The sequence below is a fragment of the Cydia strobilella genome, chromosome 1, assembly GCF_947568885.1.
Source record: "Cydia strobilella chromosome 1, ilCydStro3.1, whole genome shotgun sequence".
Lineage (NCBI taxonomy): Eukaryota > Metazoa > Arthropoda > Insecta > Lepidoptera > Tortricidae > Cydia > Cydia strobilella.
The window spans coordinates 6670742-6696254 of NC_086041.1; the positions used below are offsets into that span (position 1 = coordinate 6670742).

Consider the following 25513-nt stretch of genomic DNA (forward strand, 5'->3'; position numbering starts at 1 on the left):
AGTGAATAGAGCGGTAGGCTAGCTAGCCGTCGTCGATGGCGATAAAATTTTAGAAAGGCTGAGAATTCCTAAGCGTAGGCGTAGTAAACTACTTCTTCATAATTTTATTAGTGAAATAGTTTGATGTTTAATAAATTACTTATTGATAGTAACTTCGCATAATTATGACAATTCTAACACACACAACTCCGTAGAAAAGTTTGTGTACTTACGTGTGGAATATTTGTTGTTAAAACTTTCCAAAAATAAGCTAATGAAAATGTATGACACAAATTCTGATAATGAAAGTATGGATGTGGCTTCATCTGGTGTATCTGAATCAGCAGCGAACGATGTCTATCTGGTACCGGAACGATCAAGAAAAGCATATGATAAAATTTACCAAGATTTTATGAACTGGAAAATAACAAACGATATACAATCTTTCAAAGAAGAGGTGATATTAGCATACTTTCGAGAAATGTCGGACAAATTCAAATATTCTACCTTGTCAACAAATTTCTCTATTCTAAAAAATACTCTAGTTCTAAATCATAAGGTGGACATCTCAAAATATTCTAAGGTGATTGCTCTCATAAAAAGTAAAGCAGAGGGCTATACAGGGAAAAAATCCAAGACGTTTTCACCTGATGAAATAAATAAGTTCTTAAAAGAAGCAAATGATGATGAATACCTTGCTGCTAAGGTAACCTGTTATTTTTATCATTATCCTATTGTGTTTTAAATATTAACACATGTACTAATTAATACCTATAAATATCATATTATTGTGAAGTCTATTATAGAATATAATAATGTGAAAGAAAATTACCTATAATGTTTCATGTCATGCAATCAAATTGTACATAAAATATCCACAACACAGGCTTTGTCAGGTGGTCACAATTGCAAATCAGCAACATGCTTCATCCCAAACAAACCAATGATGATATCCGCATCAGGCTTCGTCATTTTTAAATGATAATAAAAAGCCAAACAAAACAATTGTCACTAATTAATTATTTGTTACATTTACAGGTCGCCTTGATATTTGGCATTGTGGGAGCTTGTCGGCGTCAAGAATTGCACAGACTTCAGTTCACAGATGTAGAAGTTTGTGGATCAAGAATTCTTGTGAAGATTTACAACACCAAATCAAACACTAACCGAGTGTTCACTGTCACTGGTGAATATTTTGAACTTGTTAAAAAATACATAAGCCTGCGACCTGATCACTGCTGTAGCCCAAGCTTTTTCATACACTACCATGCAGGCAAATACACCTCAATGAGTGTAGGTATTAACCAGTTTGGTAATCTAGGCAAAACTATTGCCAAATTCTTAGGACTTCGTAATCCGGAATTGTACACTGGACACTGTTTTCGAAGGACATCAGCAACAATATTAGTTGACGCTGATGGGGATATTTTACCTTTACGAGGGCATGCTAGATACAAAACAATACCTATATCGGAGCCGGAGGACTCTACAAATGACTCAGTGCCAAGTTTGGTTGCAAACGAAAGTAATGTAAACAAAAATGATCCTAGCACAATTATACCAGAAACTCGCTCAAACAATGTAACAGAGAATAACATTCAAAAGCCAAATCAGTTTCGGAATTCCTTTGAGAACCAGAGTATTGAACATGTAAATATAAATATTACAAATACAGCTACAGATGTTACAGAGAACTCAATGGAAAACAAAGATGAAGTATGGAGTCAAATACAGAATTGTTTTTTCAAGAGGAAAACTGATGTAAGTATGAACACTCCAGGCACGAGTTTATCAGAAGACTACTTTGACGATTCAGTTGAGGATGAAGATAAAGTGAGGAATCCAACTGAAAATCCCTTAGAAGACAATAGCAATAAAATTGTAAATATTAATGTGCCAGGCGCACCCGGCAATCTACAGCAAATGATGAGTACCCTAGTGCGCTTCAACAATTGTAATATTCAAAATGTTAATATTTATTGCAATAAGTAAGTAATACTTTGAAACTCTTAGGTGGTTGCCACAATGTGGTCTACAGGGATGAACTCTCACACTGTAAACTCCACAGTGTAAGCACCAAGACTCCTTTCCCTGAATCAGACTATTATAAGTAGGTTTAAGAAAAGGCAGGAATCTTCAATTTGTTATTTGTAATAACACTACTAATTTGAACTAAATAAAGAATGACATCTGGTGAACCAAAGTATTGTATATTAAATGTTTTGATTTGTTTTTTTTTTTAAGTAGTCACATTACTATGTAATATCAATTATAAACTCAAAAGAAATGTTGTCTAAAGTAAAAGTGACTAATCCCTGCAGTCCTTGGTACAGTCGCCATCAGCTATATCGGAGCGGCCAAGGTGCTCACACATATCTGAACACGCCTCTATTGTCATGGCACTAGGTGCGTGTTCAGATATTTTTGAGCACCTCGGCCGCCCTGATATATCTGAAGGTGACTGTACCTCCAGCATGGCACTTGAGGACTTGGGTTACTCTTTCTTTAGTATATGATTATGAAATCTATTTCAGTTTCTCCTTTAAGGATTACACTTGAACTGTACATACCCTTTGTTTTCATGTATTAGGATTTAGGATGAACAAGATTGCTTATTTATATGTACTTAGGTAGAACAGAGTTGGAAAATTAATTATTTTCTAAGGTAGGTAAAAAAGAAGCCAAGCCTCTAATTTTTTCATACTATACTGAACAACATCATACTCTATACATGAGAATAACAGCGCCCTCTTGACAATGATCATATATTTTTGGTCAGGCTTTACTAACTGAAGTATGGCGCTTCTATGGGATATGTTTGGCTAGGCAGTGACAATCACTACGTGCGTGGTAGGAGTCTATGAGTCGGGAAATTTAAGTGCACTACATATTGCATTATAATATTTTAAATAACTGTCAAATTAAAAATGTTATTTTGTTAGTAAATAATTAAGACTTTTTCTTGTCTATTATTAAATACTATCAGTAGAGATTGCCTAAAATGAATTATATCGACACGTAGGTGGTCTATCAATTAATTTTACGATGGATTCATAAATCACTACGTGTGGAAATAATTTAACCCCTAACCCTCTGGAGTTAAGGTACAAATTACATTGCAGTCTCGCGAAAAGTTATTCGTCTAGAAAAAATAACGAAGTTGGTAAAAGGAGATAATTGTGTGGAATTTATAACTACGGTGATCGTGCCAAAAGATAAGAATTAAAATTATAACTGTCCAGATGTTAAGACGTGTCTTCAGGGCAGGGCAGCAGCAGCGTGGGTGAGCGTGGAACAAGGATAGGCCAGACAATTAATGGTCAAAAAAAGGTATAGAGGGAAATGCTTAGAACACAATTTTTGACTTCGTAACTTTGTTTGAACTAGTAAGGACCTATCCCCGCTATACGAGTAAGTATTGCGATGCTAAGTAGAAATCTGTCAGCTCGTCGGTCGCCAGTGAAGCGAGTCATTTAGATAGCTCTTTGAACAGTTGCAGAGTGTTAGGTCCCCACGGGCCTGAGACCCCTGTATTTTTGAATCATTTTCGATCGCTTTAGCCGCCGCACCTACTTTATTATTGGTTCTGGTGAGGTGGGAAGGAGCCAGTGTGTCGATATTTCAAATTGGGCAACACGCTTATTTTATAATCAGTTACCTGCAATCGAGGAGCGCGAAAACGTAAGGAGGCGTTTGCAGTTGGTACTAGGTATAGCCCTTACGGCTAACTGTTTGTCTATTGTAAGTAAAACCGCACGTACTACCTGCAAAAAAAAGGTTCAGTCATTGGCGTATACCTATCGTCATACCTAATCCCACCAAAAACATTTTCGTGTAAAATGTTGCCAAGACGAAACCATAATAAGGCTCGCACTGTTAAACAGTTATCAGATCTCTTGTAGAGCCAAACTCCTAACTTCACAAACTCTATACCTTAGTCAAAATATGTGGCCTCGAAATATCTCGCGTGTAATGGTTCACTTTCCACCCTTGGTTAACAATCTACTATTTCCATTACTTCATTTGAATCTTATTGCAATTTCCATAGGAGTTGTAATTTATTACCTATTCAATAACGGGTTAAAGTGACCGAACCTTTTTTTGAGTTACCCGTAAGGGCCAGCTTGTAAAATAACGACTATACTTAAACTTATGAAAAAGAAAACATTTTAAATTCAATTTTAATTAACAACGTTACAAGAAAAAGTCTAAGTAGTGGTTATAATGAACTATTACTTAGTCTTTTTCTTGTTCTTAACAAAGGGCGATTTCACTAATCCTAATTTTCTTAAAAAAAAAATTCCTATACCCCACAACTTTTTCAATATTAATTTAACGACAAACAATGCTAGTAAAATTGCTGCTAGAAGATCGAGGTATATCTTCTGGTACCAGGGCAGCAGCAGTGCGGGGGAGCGCAGATGCGCCGCGCCGCGCGTGCGCACCACGTGCTCCACCCAGTGCACCAACTCCTTGTCCGGGGGGACTGGACGGTCGTGGTAAATCTGCGATAACTGCTTCACTCTTTCGGTGTACCTAATACAAAGATCATAGTTAAAAGAAATATGACTAAAAACAAACTTTGTATCAAGTAATTTACATCGAAATCAAAAGATTAACGGGTATTAAGCATAGGTTCTAGTTATTTTTTTAAGTTACGTTTAGTTATACTCACATACTTAGTTTTACTCATATTTTATTTTATAAAGTACCTTTAATTCTATTAATATTATTATTTTTTGTATAGTGTTTCAGTGATTCACCCACGTTTAGTAAAAAAAGCTGTTCGACTTAATAATTAACTCAAAAATAACAGAACGATCAAGCTGTTGACTTACTTGGGGTTACTCAGAATTTCCTCTATAGCTAGCTTCATGTGACCAGCCATTTCGTAAGAGAGGTCGACTTTCAGTGCAAAGCCTTTGTTAACAGCCCTCTCCGCATTGAGGTGTTGGTCGAGTCCATACGGCATCACTACTGCTGGGACCCCGAAGAAAACAGTTTCAGTAGTAGACAGAAGACCGCCGTGCGTAAGGAAGAGACGCAAGTTCGGATGGGCTGAAACAAAAAGGTTAGTGCATTGTTTCTTAATTATAACAAATATATAAAGTAAAATAAAACTCAAAACGGGTTTTATCGCGTATATTGAATTTTTTGTCGCGTATATATTTTTATGAAAATAGTTGTATTGTACCTATAACTAGCCTTATGAACCGATTTTAAACAAGTAAAACAAGTAAGAAATATATTAAGACATTTAACTTGAACTGCAACAAATACTGACACTAAATCTTGTTTATTTTTGTATTGTTTGTTTTTTCTTGTTTGTTTTTGTGTTGTTCATCTTGCGTATTTTGCATGTACAACCAGCCTTAAAGTTTATGGTTTATTATGATTCATTATTTTTGTATGTGGGTAAATTTGCACATTGTAGCTTTTCTTCACCTTCAGTCACCCGTTGACCTCGAACGCTGTAAAGGGTTCGTAACGTCGGGATGTAGTATAAATTCAATATACGCGATATAATCCGTTTTCATAGTTTTATTTCATGAGTAACTATCGCGGTAACCGAAGAGTATTAAAAATATAAAGGTGAATTAAATAATATGTTATATATACCAAGGATACTGTGTTGCGGCGCCCATTGCAAAATGTGGACATTTTTAGGCAAATTGGGAAGCTGTTCTTCAAACTTCCAGAGTACAGTTTGTTTCATAGTACCGAACATTCTCAGAAAATCTTGTTTTAGTTCGTCGGGAAAATCTTTGCTCTTGGCATTGCTTCCCATGCTGAAGTAGATGACGCCGTGCTCAGCTTCATCCATAAGTTTTTTTAGATCCTGTAAAAAAAACGATTATCACTAGAATTCTAAAACATCTGTGATTTTCTGTTTCAGCGTAATTTGTACGAGTAAACCTTCTTAAGGCGTAGATTTAAACAATCGAGCAATTCAGCGGCGGCTGTGGTTATTTAAGAGAGCGATTGCGTGTATCGTGTATGGCATTCGAACCAAAATGATGCGATTGGTACTTTTCGTCTTATTATTGTTACTTACAGCGGGTAAAGGTTTCGGGTTAGGATCAATATGGTATCCGGAAATTTCCTTGGTGTTCGGAGGCACGCTCACGGGCTGACTCAGCGAAGAGTGGGAGTTAGTCAGGAGCAAAGAACCGTTGTGTAGAACTTCTTCGTACTCTGGCAGCGATCTTCCCCTCATTTGAACGAATGGACCAAAATATTCTTCAAATATTGTTTTTTCAGCAGGGCCAAGGTAGCTAAAAATAAACGGAATACTTTATTTTTTCCTAAAAAATCACGTCTCCGATATCCCTTATTAGTCTCCGATATCCGTATTCCGAACGGAACCCTTATAGGATCACTCGTGCGTCTGTCTGTCCGTCTGTCACAGCATATTTTCTCCGAAACTACTGGACCAATTAAGTTGAAATTTGGTATACGTATGTAAGTTTGTGACCCAAAGATAGACATGTAACGTAAACAAATAAATTTTTTAACATGGGGGCCACTTTTGGTAAATGAGAAAATTAATAAATAAAGTTATTCAAACTATATCGTGTTTAGAGTTGTGCCGTTCCCGGTAACATTACCCATTTAGTATGGGGAATGTTACCGAGCGAGAAATTTCCCCATACAAAATGGGGAATGTTACCGGGAACGGCACAACTCTAATCGTGTTACATATCAAATGAAAGAGCTCATTGTTTGAATCTCAAATATATATTTTTTATAATTTTAGGATAAACAATATAGAAGTTATTAAAAAAAAGGCAAAAAATGACCATTTCCCCCCCCCCCCCTCCACCTTTATCTCTGAAACAACTGGGTCTAAAATGTTGAAAAAAATACACAAAATAGATCTTAACGTATAGATTACAGGAAAATCTATTAGAAATGTGCAGTCAAGCGTGTGTCGGACTTAATTACTTAGTTTTTGATCCGACCCCTACGGGTTTTTTAAAGACATTTCACTCACGTTTCACATAAAAAGTACATTGTTTAAATTGTGTAATGTACGGAACCCTTGGAACGCGAGTCCGACTCGCACTTGGCTGGTTTTCTGTTACAAAAACCTGATTATCCATGGCATACGGAGAAAGATGAACTTACAAGTATTTGAGAGCTGTAAACATAAACACGCCCATCAAGCTAGTAGCTCGCTCTGCGAAAGAGAACGGTGGTGTCGATGTGGACATAAGGCTCGGGTTGAATGCTGGGTTTGAGACCTCATGGACCAGCTTCAAAACCATCCAGTGAGGTTCGGTGGACGCGAACCAGATTAATGGGCAATTGTATACAGTGGCGAATCTGAAAAAACAAATTGTTCATTAAAAAATCTTAAAATGTGTCGCTTTCAAGCAAAAGGTACCACTTTGTCACTTACCATAGGGACGCTCTGACAGGTTATTCGTATAAAGATACTAGCAAGTTTCGTCCTTATGGTAAGCGACAATGTGGTACCTTTTACTTGAAAACGTCACAAATATACTCATTGATAAATTTAGAGGAACGCAAAAAAAGGTACTAATTTCAAAATTGATAATGATTTTTTTTGTGTTCCTCTAAATTTGTCCATAAGTGTATGTGTCGAGGGTTAACTGACAGTAGAAGGGCATTCATACAACTCGATTCTCACCGTCCTGTCTTCAAATTCGCTCCGGTTTACCCAACGGCTATGTATATGCTGCAACGGCACTATTAACTGGAAAAAATCAGTTAACTTGGGATGGAGCGACATGTCTTTTATTTGATGGATGATAGAAAGGCACGGATGTATATGTATACCCTGTCATCTCTTCACTCACACTCCTTCCATTTCTGATTGTTTTAATTAATAATAAGGTAAGGGTCAATACGGGTAAGGTAAAGTGTGGCTGGCCTTCACATTAGGGCTTATTTACCTACATATTTATTAGTGTTTATTGCGAGTTTATACATTTGCCATTACATGCAAGTAGCAAGTAGCAAATGTATGAACTCGCAATAAACAATAATAAATGTTCTATGTTTTCGTTTATTTCGTTAATAATAAATGTGTAAACAGGTCCCAATGTGAAGGCCAGCCGCACTTATCCGTATGCCACACTTACCCGCCATATGTATCGCTGAACAGCCACTCTGAAATGACGGCGTCGAAGGTCTGAGTGGTGTCTCTGAGAAACTTCTTCAGATTGTCATTCTCTAGATTCATCTTTAACATTTCTATCATCTGTGGCAACAGGCTCAACATTTCTTGTTTACCCGTCTTATCAATAACTGTCTTCAGGTTAAATAAGTCATCATTCGCTGAAATAAATAAAACCTATGTGTACTGTCAACTTAAATAATACATTACATAGTCTAATAAAAGTAAAATGTCAAATCTGCATACTATAAATACAGGGTGAAATTTTAACCACCGTTCATACTCTGCGTAGTGACTTTATAGGCCATACTGAACAACTTTTATTATTGGGCCAATGCCGAAATGTGTATAGGACAGAGGTTGCAGCCCTCTGCCACTCATTATTGTCGTACCTAAATTTATAGTTCGCTAATATGAGCTTCAATATTGTATAGCTAAATATAGTACTGATTTTCCGACTCCCAACTTTTGTGTTTTCCTGGTATGTATAACGTATTTACCTATATATATTAGCCTGGTTTTCTTAGACGAGAGTTTTTACGCACACATTTTCTTTAACAAAAAAAAATACTAGGGTGCGTTGGGGTAAGATTGAACGGGTTTTTCATGCGGGGTAAGATAAAAAGTCGCCCGTAATGCTTCATCGGCATAAGGACGTTTTTTGTCTTACCCCTCATGAAAACCCCGTTCAATCTTACCGCAACGCACCTTACTTACTTTTATGGTTCTCCAAATTCTTGCTCAGATCGACTTCATGGTACTTATCAGTCGTTTTACCGGTGGGAAATGGTGTAACGTATGTGACCTGAAAAGGATTAAGTAATTTATATTGAAAATTTGCTCGTAGGTATTGTAAACCCTACATATAAATAAAGCCAACATATATAATTACGAGGAAACTGTTTTTGCCCAAATAAGATAAGGCTGATTGTGGTCTAGCCGAGATGACAATCGTTTGCAGAAAACGAATCGAAACGCTATCATTTCCATACATTATTTAGGTTTATCTTAGCGTTTCGTTTCAACTGTACTAAGAAGTTAGGCCCCCAGTTTCGCTATATTTATTTTTCGTTCTGTCCGCGGTTTTTTGGCGACATCGCACATCCCATGAAATTGTTTTAAAATTTAGTGATCAGTCAAAGCGCCGTACCTCAAAAGGAAAAAACGGAACCCTTATAGGATCACTCGTGCGTCTGGTCTGTCTGTCCGTCTGTCTGTCTGTCTGTCCGTCTGTCACAGCCTATTTTCTCCGAAACTACTGGACCAATTAAGTTGAAATTTGGTACACATATGTAAGTTTGTAACCCAAAGATGGACATGTAACGTAAACAAATTAATTTTAAACACGGGGGCCACTTTTGGGGGGTAAATGAGAAAATTAAAAAATAAAGTTTGTCAAACTATATCGTGTTACATATCAAATGAAAGACCTCATTGTGAGAATCTCAAGTATATTTTTTTAATAATTTAAAGACAAATAGTTTAGAAGTTATTCAAGAAAATAGGCAAAAAATGACCATTCCCCCCCTTTATCTTCGAAACTACTAGGTCAAAAATTTTGAAAAAAATACACAAAATAGATCTTTACCTATAGATCACCGGAAAACCTATTAGAAATGTACAGTCAAGCGTGAGTCGGACTTAATTACTTAGTTTTTGATCCGACCCCTACGGGTTTTTTAGACATTTCACATAAAAATACATTGTTTAAATTGTGTAATGTACGGAACCCTTGGAACGCGAGTCCGACTCGCACTTGGCCGGTTTTTTTCTTTTTTGACGCAGGGGTAAATGCATTTACGCATCTCACCCCCGGGCTGGGGAAAACCTAAGGAAAATATTAGGTGTGAAATAAAAGGAGCACAAGTTACCTACCTCATGGCCTGCATTCAAGAGGTGCCTGACGATCGCCTGTCCGAGAATATTGTGACTTTTGCCGGGCAACGGAAACACCACGAGAATTTTGTACGGAGTACATACTTGTACAAGCGTCGCTAATATAATCAGGTACGTTATTTTTTCCATATTAAACTGAAATGAAAAACAAAACTCATAAAAAAATTAATATAGTTAATTCGACATTAATTTCAGTTAGATACAATAGTTAGCGGTGCCTATAGCTTTAAATTTTCAGCGACTCTTTGCTGTCTTACTTAAATGAATAGTCATGTTGATTTAAACAGTTTCATAGTTCTCATATGTATACTATGTAGGTATTTACTATGTACTGTGTACGATTTAAACTAAATTTTAATTTTATTTATCTACACACATATCATATCATTGTCCCTCTATGATGCGTCCAAAAACCGCAAATTACGGCCAGCATAAAGATGAAATGTTTTGTTAGAACAAACTGTTTATCTGTCAAAATGTTATTATTGCATAATAATAGAATAATACCCGCATTACTCGCAGGCACCCGAGTCAATTTATAGGTCCGAGCGCAGCGAGGACAAAAATGGACGTTTATGCCTTAGTTATACCTATATACACTCTACGTTTCACTTTGATTCCGAGTAAATAGCAAGCGAACCACCGGAGATATTTGGGCGCTCGAACGAAGTGAGAGCGCCAAAAGTTCGAGTGTGAAATGGTTACTTTTACCCGAGTTAAATACTCTACTTTTCATTTTGACTATATATAGGAAAGTCAAACACAAGGAATGTAGGTTTATTATTGGTAAGTAGGTACATAATGTACATATATTTCTTTAGAACAAATTGTTTAGTACAACCTTTCAGAAAATACGCGTTATTATTACTGTTATTTTTTGCAATAATTATTATTTAAAAAAACGGGTCTCCATATACAAGAACTCATTAGTGGGTAATAATGGCCGCCATCTTGAATATCTCAATTCCGGTCAAGATTTCTATCGAGCAATCGGCAAATTCGGATTCAGCGGGGTCAAATTAGGTTAAAAAACCTGGTTGCCAAAAAGTAATATGATTTGACAGTCGAATTCGATTTTTTCAAAAATATGACCAGACTTATACAGCAGCAGCATTATAGCAGGCAACTTTGTACACAAAAATAAACAAAGCTAAAAAGAAAAACAATTCCAAAGAAAATCTGAAGCTGCAAGTACTTATACCTACTTTAATACTATCTTGTATACCAAATTAATCATTTTAATCAAATTAAAAACAAAAGTACTTGAAACTGCCGAGGTCAATTGAATATTTTAAGAACAACATTATTTTTCCTTTAAATTTGCCTTCAGTATGAGAGATATGCATACAGAGGATGCATTCAAATAGGTACTAAGTTTTATCATTTTATCTGCACGTGCACTTATAATAAGGAAAACTATGCCAGGAAGTCGTTTATTAAGTGGATACTTTTTTGCGAATAATCAATGCTATTTACGTCGTCGTCGGCAATAATTATTCTTGAAAATGGAATCAAACATTTTACGTTATTCCTTTCTTTTGACTTTACTATGTTACTTAAGAATAATTATAATTTTTTGTCCATTCTTTCGATTGGCATCATAAAAGTACGGGTGATTTTTTTTTTCGCACTTAAGTCCGTTCGATTCCCAGACGAAGCAAGTATTTTTTAGAAAATCTTTGATGCAGTATTACTAACTTGTAAAAATAACATAGTCTTCTTTCAGCAAAATATCTACGATATTTAACCTTTCGTATGTGCATGTCAAAAAATTTGCCATATAAATAGCAATCGTGACAACTTCATGTTTAAGTTGAATATATATATGGAGCAGATCTGCTCCTAAGCGTAAGCATACGAAAGGTTAAGGTACTTTCCCTTCATGTCACATAGTCTTGGGACACCCTGTATAGAAGGTATACTTATTTTATTCTTTGATGATAACTGTCAATCATAAATAATCATAATACATAATATGAAATCGACAATCGCAATTGATCGTCTCGGAACCGCCTATGTGAAGTTTTTTTTTAGGGTTCCGTACCTCAAAACGAAAAAACGGAACCCTTGTAGGATCAACCTTATAGGGTCTGTCTGTCCGTCTGTCACAGCCTATTTTCTCCGAAACTACTGGACCAATTAAGTTTAAATTTGGTATACATATGTAAGTTTATGACCCAAAGACGGACATGTAACGTAAACAAATGAATTTTAAACATGGGGGCCACTTTTGGGGGATAAATGAGAAAATTAAAAAAATATTTTTTTCAAACTATATCGTGTCAAATAGAAGAGCTCATTGTGGGAATCTCAAATGTATTTTTTTTTATAATTTTAGGATAAACAGTTTAGAAGTTTTCAAGATAATTTTTAAGAAAAAAAAACCGACTTCAATGGGGGATGCCGTTGAAAGGTTACTTATTGTTGATGGTGCACTCCAAGAAAATACAGCATCTTTTGCCTAACTAAAATGAGGTAAAACCACCCGTTTCTAGTAGCATTTCGTTTCTGTAAGGGTCATAGTTCTAACCTAACCACCCAATGTTCTGATAGCATTTCGTTTCTGTAAGGGTCACAGTTCTAACCTAACCCACTTTTCTGATAGCAGTTCGGTTCTGTGAAGATCGCAGGTCAAAAAAAAGTCCAGGTCCAAGTTTGGGTCTGGTTGCATAACGAAGAGAATAAATCGCCAAACGTGAACTATGTGTCGTTGAAGAGTTCCATTCTGATCATCATCAGCAGTTCCACTTCATCAATAAAAGCTGGATTTGTTGGTGAAAATACAAAAATCACTATATGTATGCCTTTCTCATTTGAGGAGTTCCCTCGATTCCTCATGGATCCCATCATCAGAACTCGAGCTTGACAAAAATGTGTCTTGAAAACCTAACTTGCTTACCAATCATAACGAAGAGGACAAATCGCCAAACGTGAACTATGCGTCGTTAAAGAGTTCCATTCTGATATTTCTGATCATCATCAGCAGCTGCACTTCATCAAATGTCACTTTTTTAAATGGAAATGCTGGATTTGTTGATGAAAATACAAAAATCACTATATGTATGCCTTTCACATTTGAGGAGTTCTCTCGATTCCTCATGGATCCCATCATCAAAACTCGAGCTTGACAAAAATGTGTCTTGAAAACCTAACTTGCTTACCAATCATAACGAAGAGGACAAATCGCCAAATGTGAACTATGCGTCATTGAAGAGTTCCGTTCTGATCATCATCAGCAGTTCCACTTCATCAAATATCACTTTTTAAATGTAAATGCTTGATTTGTTGATGAAAATACTAAAATCACTATATGTATGCCTTTAACATTTGAGGAGTTCCCTCGATTCCTCATGGATCCCATCATCAGAACTGCGTTTTGACCAAAACGGGACCAATCTGTATGTATATACTTACAATCAAAAAAAGAATTTTCAAAATCGTTCCCGAAATGACGGAGTTATGGAGTAACAAACATTTAAAAAAAAAAAAAAAAAAAAAAAAACACAACCGAATTGAGAACCTCCTCCTTTTGAAATCTTGAAGTCGGTTAAAAATAGGCAAAAAATGACCACTCCCCCAAAAAAATACCTATACATTACAGGAAAACCTATTAGAAATGTGCAGTCAAGCGTGAGTCGGACTTAATTACTTAGTTTTTGATCCGACCCCGACGGGTTTTTAAAGACATTTAACTCACATTTCACATAAAAAATAAGTACATTGTTTAAATTGTGTAATGTACGGAACCCTTGGAACGCGAGTCAGGTTGTTAAAATAAAAACCGGCCAATTTTTATTTTAACAACCGGTAACTTGCCCAACCTAATAATGTTCTTATGATATAAATGTAAACTGATTAATTATGATAATTTAATGTTACTCACTCGCCTCGGCTTCGCACGGGTTACACAAAACCTAAACAAATAAAAACTTAAACCTTCCTTAAGAATCACTCTACTAATAAGTGAATTAGACGCGGAGGGGGGGGGGGGGGGGGGGGCATCGTAATATATCTGCCCCACTACGCATAAAAACTGCACCATTCGCATAACAACAGCTTTTGGAAAATCTGTTTAACAATTTAAATAACGAGAATACGGAAAATGGCTGTAACAGCTACAGCTGGCTGGGTCACGCGGTAAAACAAAACTCTAGTCCAAAATCTAACAAATATGGTCCAAAACGGACTTTAATTTCGTTGTTCAGGTTCAGTTATTATTTGAACTAAGTTTAGAAGCAAAAAAATCATAAACGGGAGAACAGACAAACCCAAAACTTACGTTGATATTCATAGCTAGTTGCGTATTAAATATATTAATAACGGGTCACTCACGTATTTTAAGTCGAAAAACGCTCGACATGTTTTACTCCGTACCGAGAAGTATCATCAGGAGCTTGCGTTGCGTTTCATACGTGAGTGACCCGTTATTAATATATTTAATATGTCTGTGTCTCACGGAAGTTTTGTTGTTAGTTGCGTATTTGAACTTGCAGACCATATCTAATAGTTGCATGATAGTTGCATCATTGGACTATGTATAGTTGGGTAGTTTTACGGTAGTTGATAATTTCTATCACAGCGATCTTGAGAATTAGAAGAAGTACCTACTAATTATATGTCATAAGACGTTTGCGGGTGTAGGAAAGGTCAGATGGGGTCAGACAAACACTGGGGCAAGAGTAAGACTTGTAGGGAATCCTCATACTGTTACTCTTGTCCCGAGTAAAATAAACTATGTTTCTCTTACCCCACATGACCTTATACCTACTTATTTTACTGGGATTACAGCAATATGAAATAAAGTTTCTACTCCATAACAATTTAAAGAAAATTGCCCAAATCTCAAAACACTTTTACAAACTCACAAACTGCTTTCATTATTTATATTTCTGAGTATCACTGTTGCGAACGCAACCTTTTATTTGTAATGCAGTAGCTAAACGCAGCCGTCGGGCTCGCTTACTATGCGGAGGCTTATTTAAATGCACCAATAGGAGCGCTCCACATAACCTGTTCGCGGCCAATTAGAGGCACCTAAATTTATTAGACTACCATTTTAACATTCAAAATTAGCTAAATCACTTTCGCATCAGCCTCCATACTATTACCACCACTTCTACACCTTTAACCGTTTACGTCAACTGTACCTTGTAAAGTAACCAGCACCTATATTTTACACGTTTACTTCAAATCGAAGTCTTTTTACTTGTCGTCGAGACCTGCACGGCGGCTACAATCACTGTATACTTTTTAACTAAAATCAGACGAACTATTGATCCGACTTACCTTTCTAAAAGACATTCAATCTCAAGAAAAAAATATATGACACATCCACTATCTCACTTGGCTGAAATAAACACTTGACGCATCTAATTTGTGTACATCTAATCCAATGAAATGTTATTTATTACTCACCTCAATTCAAAAAAACAATACTGGACACAATTTTAAAGTGGAGGCAGACAAACATTACTAACTAACACTACTTATGACTCCATGTATAATAACAATAACAATAAACCATTTTCAAATCTACAAGGGCCACCGGCAAGCATATATCATAACAAGACGCAACAGATACTGAATCAGCACACAGTGACACTTTACTCAATGAGCACTCATTTGCGAAGGTCAGTTGTCAGTACACAAGGATCTATCTAGCCCAGTAAAGATAGGGTTGCGTATTATAGCCAGATTTTTATAAATATCATATTCTATATCTACAGACAATAATATACGCAGAAATCCTACAAACATTCCAGCTATAAGCACCCTATAAGTAAGTAAATAGGAAAATTAACCCCGTTTTTAGGGGTCATCCATTAATTACATCACACGTTTAAGGGGGAGAAGGGTCAAGAAAATGTGACATGTTGTGACAAGGGGGAGGGGGGAGTCACAAACTTTGTGACGTCACTAAATTATTTTAGTAACATATTTTATTCGCTGTTCAGTTAAATAACAAGTTTTTGGAACGATCATCGTTTTTATTCGTTTAATTTTCTTTCATAATCAGTTTTGGGTTATAAAATTACTAATATTTCTTTTGTCAAAATATTTTGATAAAATATTAATAATACTTAATTCGATTTGCCGATTTAATTGAAAAAATGTGACGTCACACCACCAGGGGGGAGGGGTTTGCCAAATGTGACCAAGTGTGTCAAAAAACCTAGAAATTCGTGTGGCGTAATTAATGGTACCAAACAACTATTTGTTTAATAATAGGTATTAATAAGTACTTTCCTTTAAATTTAGCTCTAGTACTTTCTTTAAATGTTTATTTCTCATTAACTATCTAGAAGGGATATTCTCATAAAAAATCTGCAGAAAAAACATTTGTACCTACCTAATGAGTGCATACATACTTTGTACCGGAAAGCATATTATAACGATATTTTGTAGCATATCCCTTAAAATTAATACATCAGCTACCTACAATAAATTATTTCCAATTCGCAATACTTCTGGTCTGTAAAATGACTGGACTAAGCGAGATAAACGTGCTTAGGTAAGGTACCTACCTACTGATACTGCGTAGAGATGCTAATGATGTAACTATAACTACCCGACCTAACCGACCTTGTATAGACAAATCACTGTGTCGTCACTGCCAGACGGGATATTTAGTATCAGTAGGCCAAGCACATGATTGGCGCGACAGTATCTCGCCGCGAGATATAAAACCATCCATTATGGATATAAAACTAAATAGAAAATGTAGTGTGATTGTTACATTCAAAATATCTACATGGAATTTTGCTTTGCTTTTGTTTATATTTTACCGCTATAACAAATCCAGTCCAGTCTCATAATCCGCTTATTACTCACACGGCTCACACCCAATACCTATCTATATAAGTACCAAGTAGGTACTACATATAGTAAAAAACCGGCCAAGTGCGAGTCGGACTCGCGTTCCAAGGGTTCCGTACATTACACAATTTAGACAATGCATTTTTTATGTGAAACGTGAGTGAAATGTCTTTAAAAAACCCGTAGGGGTCGGACCAAAAACTAAGTAATTAAGTCCGACTCACGCTTGACTGCAATTTCTAATTGGTTTTCCTGTAATCAATAGGTAAAGATCTATTTTGTGTATTTTTTTCAAAATTTTAGACCAAGTAGTTTCGGAGATAAAGGGGGGAGGAATGGTAATTTTTTGCCTATTTTCTTGAATAACTTCTAAATTGTTTATCCTAAAATTATAAAAAAAATATATTTGAGACTCTCACAATGAGCTCTTTCATTTGATATATAACACGATATGGTTTAAAAAACTTTATTTTTTAATTTTCTCATTTACCCCCCAAAAGTGGCCCCCATGTTTAAAATTCATTTGTTTATGTTACATGTCCGTCTTTGGGTCACAAACTTACATATGTATACCAAATTTCAACTTAATTGGTCCAGTAGTTTCGGACAAAAAAGGCTGTGACAGACGGACAGACAGACAGACAGACGCACGAGTGATCCTATAAGGGTTCCGTTTTTTCCTTTTGAGGTACGGAACCCTAAAAATATTGAATTTCATTTTAATAACGAGTGTTAAATAGACATTAGACGCAAATAGATAATATATACATAGTAGGAGAGACGACACAGAGTCTACTCCGGGGGGAGTGGGTCACAGTGGATCTTTTGCAATAACTTTGTATATTACTTGTACAGGGGTAAGCGCTCACGACGTTACCGCTTTTACGCCCCTCCTTTGTTTAACTAGGTAGTGGATATAGATCAAATTGTAGACAGTATGCAAAAAATTAATCTCGCACACTTGACAAATTATGATCAACTGATATGATCAAAATGTTGCACATATATCGTAAAACTTCACATATTTTAATGCATAAAGGCTCAAACAATGCAGCAGCTCTTATCGTTTCGTTTAATCGGACGGTGATCCACTATTACCCAATTTACCCACACATCTAATTTCATTTTTTAGCTTCCTTACAGCTTTTTTTAAAATAAGGTTTAAGAGTTAGATTGATACTCTAGGCTAAGAAAGGAAACGATACAATTTCAAGTTGAAATGGCGCAACTACAGCTCTTCCAAAAAAAGTGATCCACTGTGACCCCCTCTCCCCTACATTTTGTTGTAGGTAAGTGCGCAAAGTGTGTCATTATGTAGGTACTAGTTGACTACTGAACCCTAAAACAGGCTAGCCTGTACCTAAATCTATAAAAAAAAACAACTTTAAACCAATGCGAAATTTAATAAAAACGTTTCTTTGATAGATCTAAAATATCTGTACTTGTTTACAAATTACACGTACTTTATCGTCATTCATATATATTTAATTCGTTTTCTTTTTAGTAATAGGCACTTTTATGTTTCCCTTCCTACATAACAATTTCAATACTACTTTTATAACATACAAAGCAAGTACAACTAATGCTAATAAGTCTAAGTAGATCTTCTGGTACCAGGGCAGCAGCAGCGCGGGGGAGCGCAGATGCGGCGCGCCGCGCGTGCGCACCACGTGCTCCACCCAGTGCACCAGCTCCGCGCCCGGGGGGACCGGGCGGTCGTGGTACAACTTTGAAAGTTCTTTGACCTTCTCAGAATACCTAAAACAAATTGTGAGATCAACATATGATTGGTAAAATATTTATTTTATTTTATAAACCAAAAAATCCGCCTGTTTTGTTTTACTTACTTTGTACTAGTTAGCATTTCTTCTATGGCAACCTTCATGTCACCAGCCATTTCATAGGACAGGTCGACCATCTTCGCGTATCCCTTGTTCACAGCTCTCAGCGCATTGACGCGCTGGTCGGCTCCGTACGGCATGACGATCGTCGGGACTCCAAAGTAGACTGTCTCGGTGGTGGACAGGAGACCGCCATGGGTGATGAAAAGGCGTATGTTGGGATGAGCTGAAATTTAACTACAAATTTTAATAGTTTGCAATCTGATAATTTGAAACTGGTGAACAAGTCGGCAACACGCTCGACGAACGTAAATGGTGGGATCGTGGTAGACAGGACATTTGGGTTAAACGAGGGGTTTGAAGGCTCGTGTATCAGCTAGAGCACTATCCAGTGTGCCTCCATGGACGACGACCAGATCAGTGGGTTATACAGGGACGCTATCCTGCATGTACAACCATTATTAGTAATTTAAAAAAAAAAACGCATTTATTTCAGTCATGGCATTTTTTATAACAGTGATGAGGTCAGAAAAATTTAAAACTACGTGTTGGATTGTAATTAAACTTTGCACATACAATGAGATGAGGTATATCTAGGTCTGTAATTAGTTTATATAGCTCTAGTATATAAAACAAACGAAATAGAACAAAAACAAGTTTTGTATGAAAAACTTAAATTCGCTGTATTTTTTTATTATTGTATCTGAAGCTACATAAACTAATTACCGACCTAGATATACCTTATCCTATTGTAAGTACAAAGTTTCAGAGCAATTTAGCTAGTCGTTTTAAAATGAGAGCGTAACTACGTTTGTATGGAGAACCGAGCTTGCCGGGGACTCTTGAATGTCCAATAGGTATTATCTCACCAAGAATGCTTTGCTGCGGCGCCCACTCCAAAATATGAACATTTTTAGGTAAATTTGGTAATTGTTCTTCAAACTTCCATAGCACAGTTTGCTTCAATCCACCAAATACTTCCAAGAATTCTTTTTTTAAAGAATCTGGCCAGTCTTTGCTCTTGGCATTGGTTCCCATACTGAAGTATATGACTCCATGCTTTGCCTCATCCATAATCTTTTGGAGATTCTGTAAGTGTAAAATTGAGATACAGCGTGTAACTTAGGTATACTCGAATAAACGGTGATATAAGTAGTTATAAGTATATAATTTTAAGTTCTTGGGGGCACGGTAGTGTCAAGTCAAAAATATGTGGCTTGGCCGTTTCGTTACTACAAGAACTATTTTGAATCTCCGACACTTAAACGGCTGACTTTATTTCTGTCAAGCTGCTCACAAATATCTGAACACGCCTCTATAGTCAAGGCGTTAGAGTGCGTGTTCAGATATTGTAAACACCTCGGCCGCTCCGATTCATATATCTGATGGCGACTGTACTACACTTTTGAAATGAACAATTTTAACTGTGGCTACATACCGCTGGAAGAGGCTTGGTGTTAGGATCGATATGATATCCTCCAATTTCTTTAACATTCGGAGGTACACTGATGGGCTGGCTCAACGAAGTGTGTGAGTTTGTCAGCACGAACGTTCCGTTGTACAATACTTCCTCGTATGGGGGCAGCTGCCTACCCCGTTTTGCGAACAGGGGCGTATAGAATTCATCGTACAATGCGGTCTCTCTCGGCAATAAGTAGCTGAAAGTACATGGTTATAGTCTGTTTTACACAGTTTGAATACAGAGGCATTCTATATTTAATAAGGGCGCGCAAGACAAACTACGAGCGCTAATATTTTTTTAGGTTAAGTAGGTAAGTACATATTTATGTTTATTAATAAAGTTCAGGCACCCCTAAGTGAATTTTCAAAACTTAGTATAGTTACATATCTATATGTTTAAACTTACAAATATTTTGCAGCCTTAAACACAGCCATGGTGAACAAGTTGGCAACACGCTCGAAGAACGTAAATGGTGGGATCGTGGTAGACAGCACATTTGGGTTAAACGAGGGGTTTGAAGGCTCGTGTATCAGCTGGAGCACTATCCAGTGTGCCTCCATGGACGACGACCAGATCAGAGGGCAGTTATACAGGGACGCAATCCTGCATGTACAACCATTATTAGTAATTTATAACTGATGAGGTCAGAAAAAATCACGCGTCCTAATAATGAAATCCTCAGTAGGCAAAAAGAACAATTTAGCCGACTATACGGTAAAGGTTATCATTTCAGTCTATGTCCTACGAATTTATTTACATGTGAATAGATACGCATGTAGGTATGTGTGTCGCAACGTATTTGTAAAAATATTGTGTCGTGTGTTCCACCATAGCGTCATAACTACTGACTCAGTTTTGTTTATTAAGAAATCAATCGATTTATTATACTACTTGAAGAAGAGTAGTCTCGTCAGTTTTTCTATTTTGCAGCCTTAAACACAGCCATGGTGAACAAGTTGGCAACACGCTCGAAGAACGTAAATGGTGGGATCGTGGTAGACAGCACATTTGGGTTAAACGAGGGGTTTGAAGGCTCGTGTATCAGCTGGAGCACTATCCAGTGTGCCTCCATGGACGACGACCAGATCAGAGGGCAGTTATACAGGGACGCAATCCTGCATGTACAACCATTATTAGTAATTTATAACTGATGAGGTCAGAAAAAATCACGCGTCATAATAATGAAATCCTCAGTAGGCAAAAAGAACAATTTAGCCGACTATACGGTAAAGGTTATCATTTCAGTCTATGTCCTACGAATTTATTTACATGTGAATAGATACGCATGTAGGTATGTGTGTCGCAACGTATTTGTAAAAATATTGTGTCGTGTGTTCCACCATAGCGTCATAACTACTGACTCAGTTTTGTTTATTAAGAAATCAATCGATTTATTATACTACTTGAAGAAGAGTAGTCTCGTCAGTTTTTCAAACTTTTTGCTTGTTTATGTATATTTGAACTATTTGAACCTGATCGCAATCACATTTAATTAAGTCTATCATCGTCAGATAGGTAGGTGAGTGTTCCTTTGTGTTCTTACCCGGCAAAAGCATCGGTGAAAAGCCACTCTACAATAACAGCATCAAACTCCTTCGAAGTGTCGCTGAGGAAATTCACAAGGTTTTCATTGTCAAAGCTGCATTTAAGCATGTCTATGAACACGGGTAGCGAACTTAATACATCGCCGCTTATTTCCTTCTCGATAATAGCTTTTAAATTTAATATTGAAGCACCTGTAAGATAAAAATTATGACTAAAATTACATTAAACCCATTAGCATTAGCACCTACTTTCCTACTTAGCGATGCCGACATTTGTGTTCCAAAAAACAATAAAAAATTGAGAAATTTTTATATGACCAATTTTTATATATCAGGAAATAATAGCAAATAGTAAAACATTTAGATCAAGTTTCTAAGTACTTTATTTATAATTGCAGTTTCGTTCGATCTACCTACATTCAACTACTGGAAGTGATCAAAATCGACTCGTATGTTTTATAAAACATTTGCTTGTGTGTTTTATAAAACATTTGCTTGTATGTTTTATAAAACATTTGCTTTATAAAAACAAAATAAATTAGATCGCCGATAATAATAATATAAACTCACTGTGTTTGTTAAAATACTCTACACTTTTGCTTAGATCAATTTCGTGATACTTTGCCGTCGTTTTATTCGTTGGAAACGGGGTTGCATATGTAACCTGGAAATTTAAGCATTACATGTTGTATATAAAGTTACATGTACCTACCATAATTGGGCGTTGTGTTAATATTGACTTTATTTTGTTTATGTCAAAGACAGAAAATTGATTGCACTTACCTCATGTCCGGCTTCCAACAGATGTTTGGCATAACCAGCCCCAAGGATGTGGTGACTTTTTCCAGGTAACGGGAAAACTAATAATATCTTGTAGCCGCCACATAGGTGTAATAAAGCTACCAGAACTAGAGAAGATAGCACTATTTTTGCCATGGCGTTAACTGAAATCAAAAAAGTTGGTTCGATATTACATTAACAACACAAATGATATGTTTAATTATGATTCCGATGTAATCAAAATACCTACATAAATATTAACGAGCTAAAAGTATTTACCTAGGTTTAGTATCTCTGCCTAAGTAGAGTCGGTTAGTCGATTGATAGGTCTAGGCGTGGTACAGAGCGCGTAGCCAAAGTGCAATCGTTCACGCTCCGTAGCGAACAAAACGCAACTGTCATTGTCGCACTTATATGGAAGAGTGATAGAGAGAGATGGCTACGATACGCTACGGAGCGTAAGCGATTGGCATGTTGGCTACGCGACCAGGCATACAGTACAGGCGACTAAGAATTTAAATGAACTAAATATAAGAAACTAATAAAATAAATTGTCAATGGCTACAACATATAGATACTACTAAACTCACATTTATCAGCCTTTTTATTTATATCAAAAAAGCCTCGAATTTTTTATCGCATGGTAAGATAAAAGAAAACTGTGGAGTCGATATTAAAACTAAAATTGAACTCACGCTAGTCGAAAATCAGGGCAAAATCGTAAATTTTACTATAATACTAACCAAAAGGCCGAATATAACCAGGGACCGGCCCGCTATCCCTTATCGGGGTTTTATAAGGGTATTGCATAAGGCTTAACTCACCATACCCTTTGCCTGACGAAACCCTTTGTTTTGCTTTTAAAAACCCTTATATAAAGCTACCACATTTGAGTAATCGGTAGCCCAAATACCCTTACAAAACCCTTATCATCCGCTCACCAACACCTTGCATATTGCTTATAAGGGTTAGCCTTATAAAGGGCTTCACTTTTAGCATATAAGCGTGCTAATTTAAGTCGTCTACCTTGTTCATAAAGCACACATTACTTCGAATCCGAGCGATCGTCGACGGCGACGGCGGCGTTCTTTGACTAGGCACGTATTTTCTTTCCTTTTCATACACTACCGTAGATATATACTAATCCTGTCTCTTTCACGCATAGGGAAACCTTTATAAAAAGCGCTTAAAGATAAGGGTAACCCTTATTAAGGGCTAGCCTTATTTTTGGTTAGCTTTTCGGTAAGGGTTAGTCAAAGGTAAGGGTATGAATGGGCTTGCAGTTCAAAAGGGAAAGTCTTTCAATGTGTTAGCCGTATTTAAGTGTCGCCCATTGAAAGGGTTTTATCGCGGAAAGGGTTGTCCGGTCCCTGAATATAACTCCGATACGGTATTTTAACTTAGGATTTCAAGTGCAAAATACTCATTGTTGCTAAGCAAAAAGGCAGTATGTTACATATACGGCGTTAATATTACCTAGTTTCTACTTCGTACCAAGAATATCCTAAGTTAGAACGCCGTATTTATCTCGAAACTATTAGCTTTTGTTGAAAAAACTGCTTTTTCTACTCGTCGACTGTAATGGTTGAATTATGATTTCGTATTCTATAATTGCTAACTTTTTCCAACTCAACTATAATATTCATTGCGATACGCTGTTGTAGTCAACTATACAAAAATTGACCGATCACGTGCAGCCGCGCTCCCATAGAAAAGACTGAACGGGCAACAATAGACGCGCGTTGATGTCTTTTGTACTACATTTTTGTAGTACCAATTTTCATTAATCATTTCGATTTTATAGTAAAAAAAGTATTATTTTGGATGACTCGTAGAAAAAGTATACAATTATAATGTATACAATACAATACAATTTACAATAGTGATATAATCAAGCTTTTCAATCTCGTACCTCAATTAGGCAACTCAGCAAGCTTCGTTACCTAAACACGGTATAATACTATCTAATCTATATAATTATACTATATAATCTAATTATACTCGACTGAAAAGCTCTCTATTATTTACATATATCACGATTGTATAAAATACTATTTTACACGACGGCAGAACTACCTATTCCGTATAAAAAATGAATTATCATAGGGATCATGCACCTTACTGTCACATATTTTTTTAACACTCGGTATTTTTAATAAAGGACTGAATTAGATACCAGATTTAAGATAAGAGATTCTTCAATACGACCGTAGCGTGATAGGTAGGTCATAGTGATAATTCGTTTCGATAGTCTGTGCTATCAATCGATGTAGATAGTTTTATCGATCCAAGGACCGTATGTTTATATTTATTTATATTTATTTACCTAAAATCTTTATAGATAATAATGTCTGTCTCTATAGCTCGTGTAAGCATTAGTATAAGTAGTAGGTAATTACTAATTAGGTACTCTGGCAAGCCAGTTGTCAGTAGGAAAAGTCGGCAAATATGAAAAATTTTGACGCGAAGGATCAATACCTATCCCATACAAATTTTAATTTTCGCGCCCTTTTCTACTGACTGTTGTCGTGCCAGAGTATAACTATCATAAACACACCTTTACACTTCGCACACACTATAATACGGTTTTATAAGTAGATATACTAGACAATATATTATCTTAATTCGCACTAAAATCGTTTGTCTTTGCAGGACTAAGTTTTATGTACACACACGGATTCTTGCTAGCGCCATGTCTGGCTGCTACGCAGTTAGTAGAGGAACTAAAGTTTGAAGGCCGAATTCATCTTTTATTTGGCAATTATAGTTACATAAGAATTACATAGTATCTTGTGCACGAGGGGCCTGTGCCGAGAAGTGGGACGTATATAGACTGAATTATTATTAATAATCAGTATATAGGGCGTCCCTACCCATTGGACATAGCCGAAATGTACATATGCATCGGTGTGATTAGGGTATTTAGAACCAGTATACAAAGTATCAAACAACCGGTGTAGCGGTTACGAAGAAATTAACAAATTACGATTGTTTGTTGTAGTTGGAAATAACTTTTGTTTGAAAATATATACATACTAGCTTTTGCCCGCAA

General features: G+C 36.4%; 3 protein-coding genes across 4 annotated transcripts; 1 reads left to right on the forward strand and 2 right to left on the reverse strand.

Moving 5' to 3' along the window:
• LOC134755796 (uncharacterized) lies at positions 1 to 2938 on the forward strand. Its single transcript, XM_063692405.1, has 2 exons — positions 1 to 685; positions 1018 to 2938. The coding sequence occupies exons 1-2, from the start codon at positions 254 to 256 to the stop codon at positions 1969 to 1971; spliced, it is 1386 nt and encodes a 461-aa protein (XP_063548475.1). The 5' UTR covers positions 1 to 253; the 3' UTR covers positions 1972 to 2938.
• A 1258-nt stretch (positions 2939 to 4196) lies between these two features.
• Positions 4197 to 15562, reverse strand: LOC134755748 (UDP-glucosyltransferase 2-like). 2 transcript variants are annotated; one of them, XM_063692309.1, is made up of 9 exons: positions 15434 to 15562; positions 9998 to 10153; positions 8840 to 8927; positions 8088 to 8283; positions 7108 to 7305; positions 6035 to 6254; positions 5599 to 5818; positions 4818 to 5037; positions 4197 to 4515 (listed from the first exon to the last, which is right to left on the reverse strand). In XM_063692309.1, the coding sequence occupies exons 2-9, from the start codon at positions 10145 to 10147 to the stop codon at positions 4212 to 4214; spliced, it is 1596 nt and encodes a 531-aa protein (XP_063548379.1). In that variant the 5' UTR covers positions 10148 to 10153; positions 15434 to 15562; the 3' UTR covers positions 4197 to 4211. The 2 variants fall into 2 exon arrangements, with proteins under 2 accessions (XP_063548379.1, XP_063548388.1); XM_063692318.1 differs by having other exon boundaries at positions 9998 to 10171; positions 15533 to 15544.
• Positions 15563 to 18306: 2744 nt separating this feature from the next.
• Positions 18307 to 22625, reverse strand: LOC134755839 (UDP-glucosyltransferase 2-like). The gene is made up of 8 exons (XM_063692460.1): positions 22465 to 22625; positions 22252 to 22345; positions 21681 to 21873; positions 20543 to 20740; positions 20114 to 20333; positions 19545 to 19764; positions 18682 to 18901; positions 18307 to 18592 (listed from the first exon to the last, which is right to left on the reverse strand). The coding sequence occupies exons 1-8, from the start codon at positions 22615 to 22617 to the stop codon at positions 18319 to 18321; spliced, it is 1572 nt and encodes a 523-aa protein (XP_063548530.1). The 5' UTR covers positions 22618 to 22625; the 3' UTR covers positions 18307 to 18318.
• Positions 22626 to 25513: the final 2888 nt, after the last annotated feature.

Excerpts from the sequence above, each read along its gene's own strand:
- LOC134755796 (XM_063692405.1), top strand. The coding sequence starts at position 254 with ATGAAAATGTATGACACAAATTCTGATAATGAAAGTATGGATGTGGCT. Across the intron at positions 686-1,017 it reads ATGAATACCTTGCTGCTAAG|GTCGCCTTGATATTTGGCAT; the intron begins GTAACCTGTTAT and ends TTACATTTACAG.
- LOC134755748 (XM_063692309.1), bottom strand. The coding sequence starts at position 10,147 with ATGGAAAAAATAACGTACCTGATTATATTAGCGACGCTTGTACAAGTA. Across the intron at positions 5,819-6,034 it reads ACCCGAAACCTTTACCCGCT|GATCTAAAAAAACTTATGGA; the intron begins GTAAGTAACAAT and ends TTTTTTTTACAG. Across the intron at positions 4,516-4,817 it reads GAAATTCTGAGTAACCCCAA|GTACACCGAAAGAGTGAAGC; the intron begins GTAAGTCAACAG and ends TCTTTGTATTAG.
- LOC134755839 (XM_063692460.1), bottom strand. The coding sequence starts at position 22,617 with ATGGCAAAAATAGTGCTATCTTCTCTAGTTCTGGTAGCTTTATTACAC. Across the intron at positions 21,874-22,251 it reads AGAGTATTTTAACAAACACA|GTGCTTCAATATTAAATTTA; the intron begins GTGAGTTTATAT and ends TTTATCTTACAG. Across the intron at positions 18,593-18,681 it reads GAAATGCTAACTAGTACAAA|GTATTCTGAGAAGGTCAAAG; the intron begins GTAAGTAAAACA and ends AATTTGTTTTAG.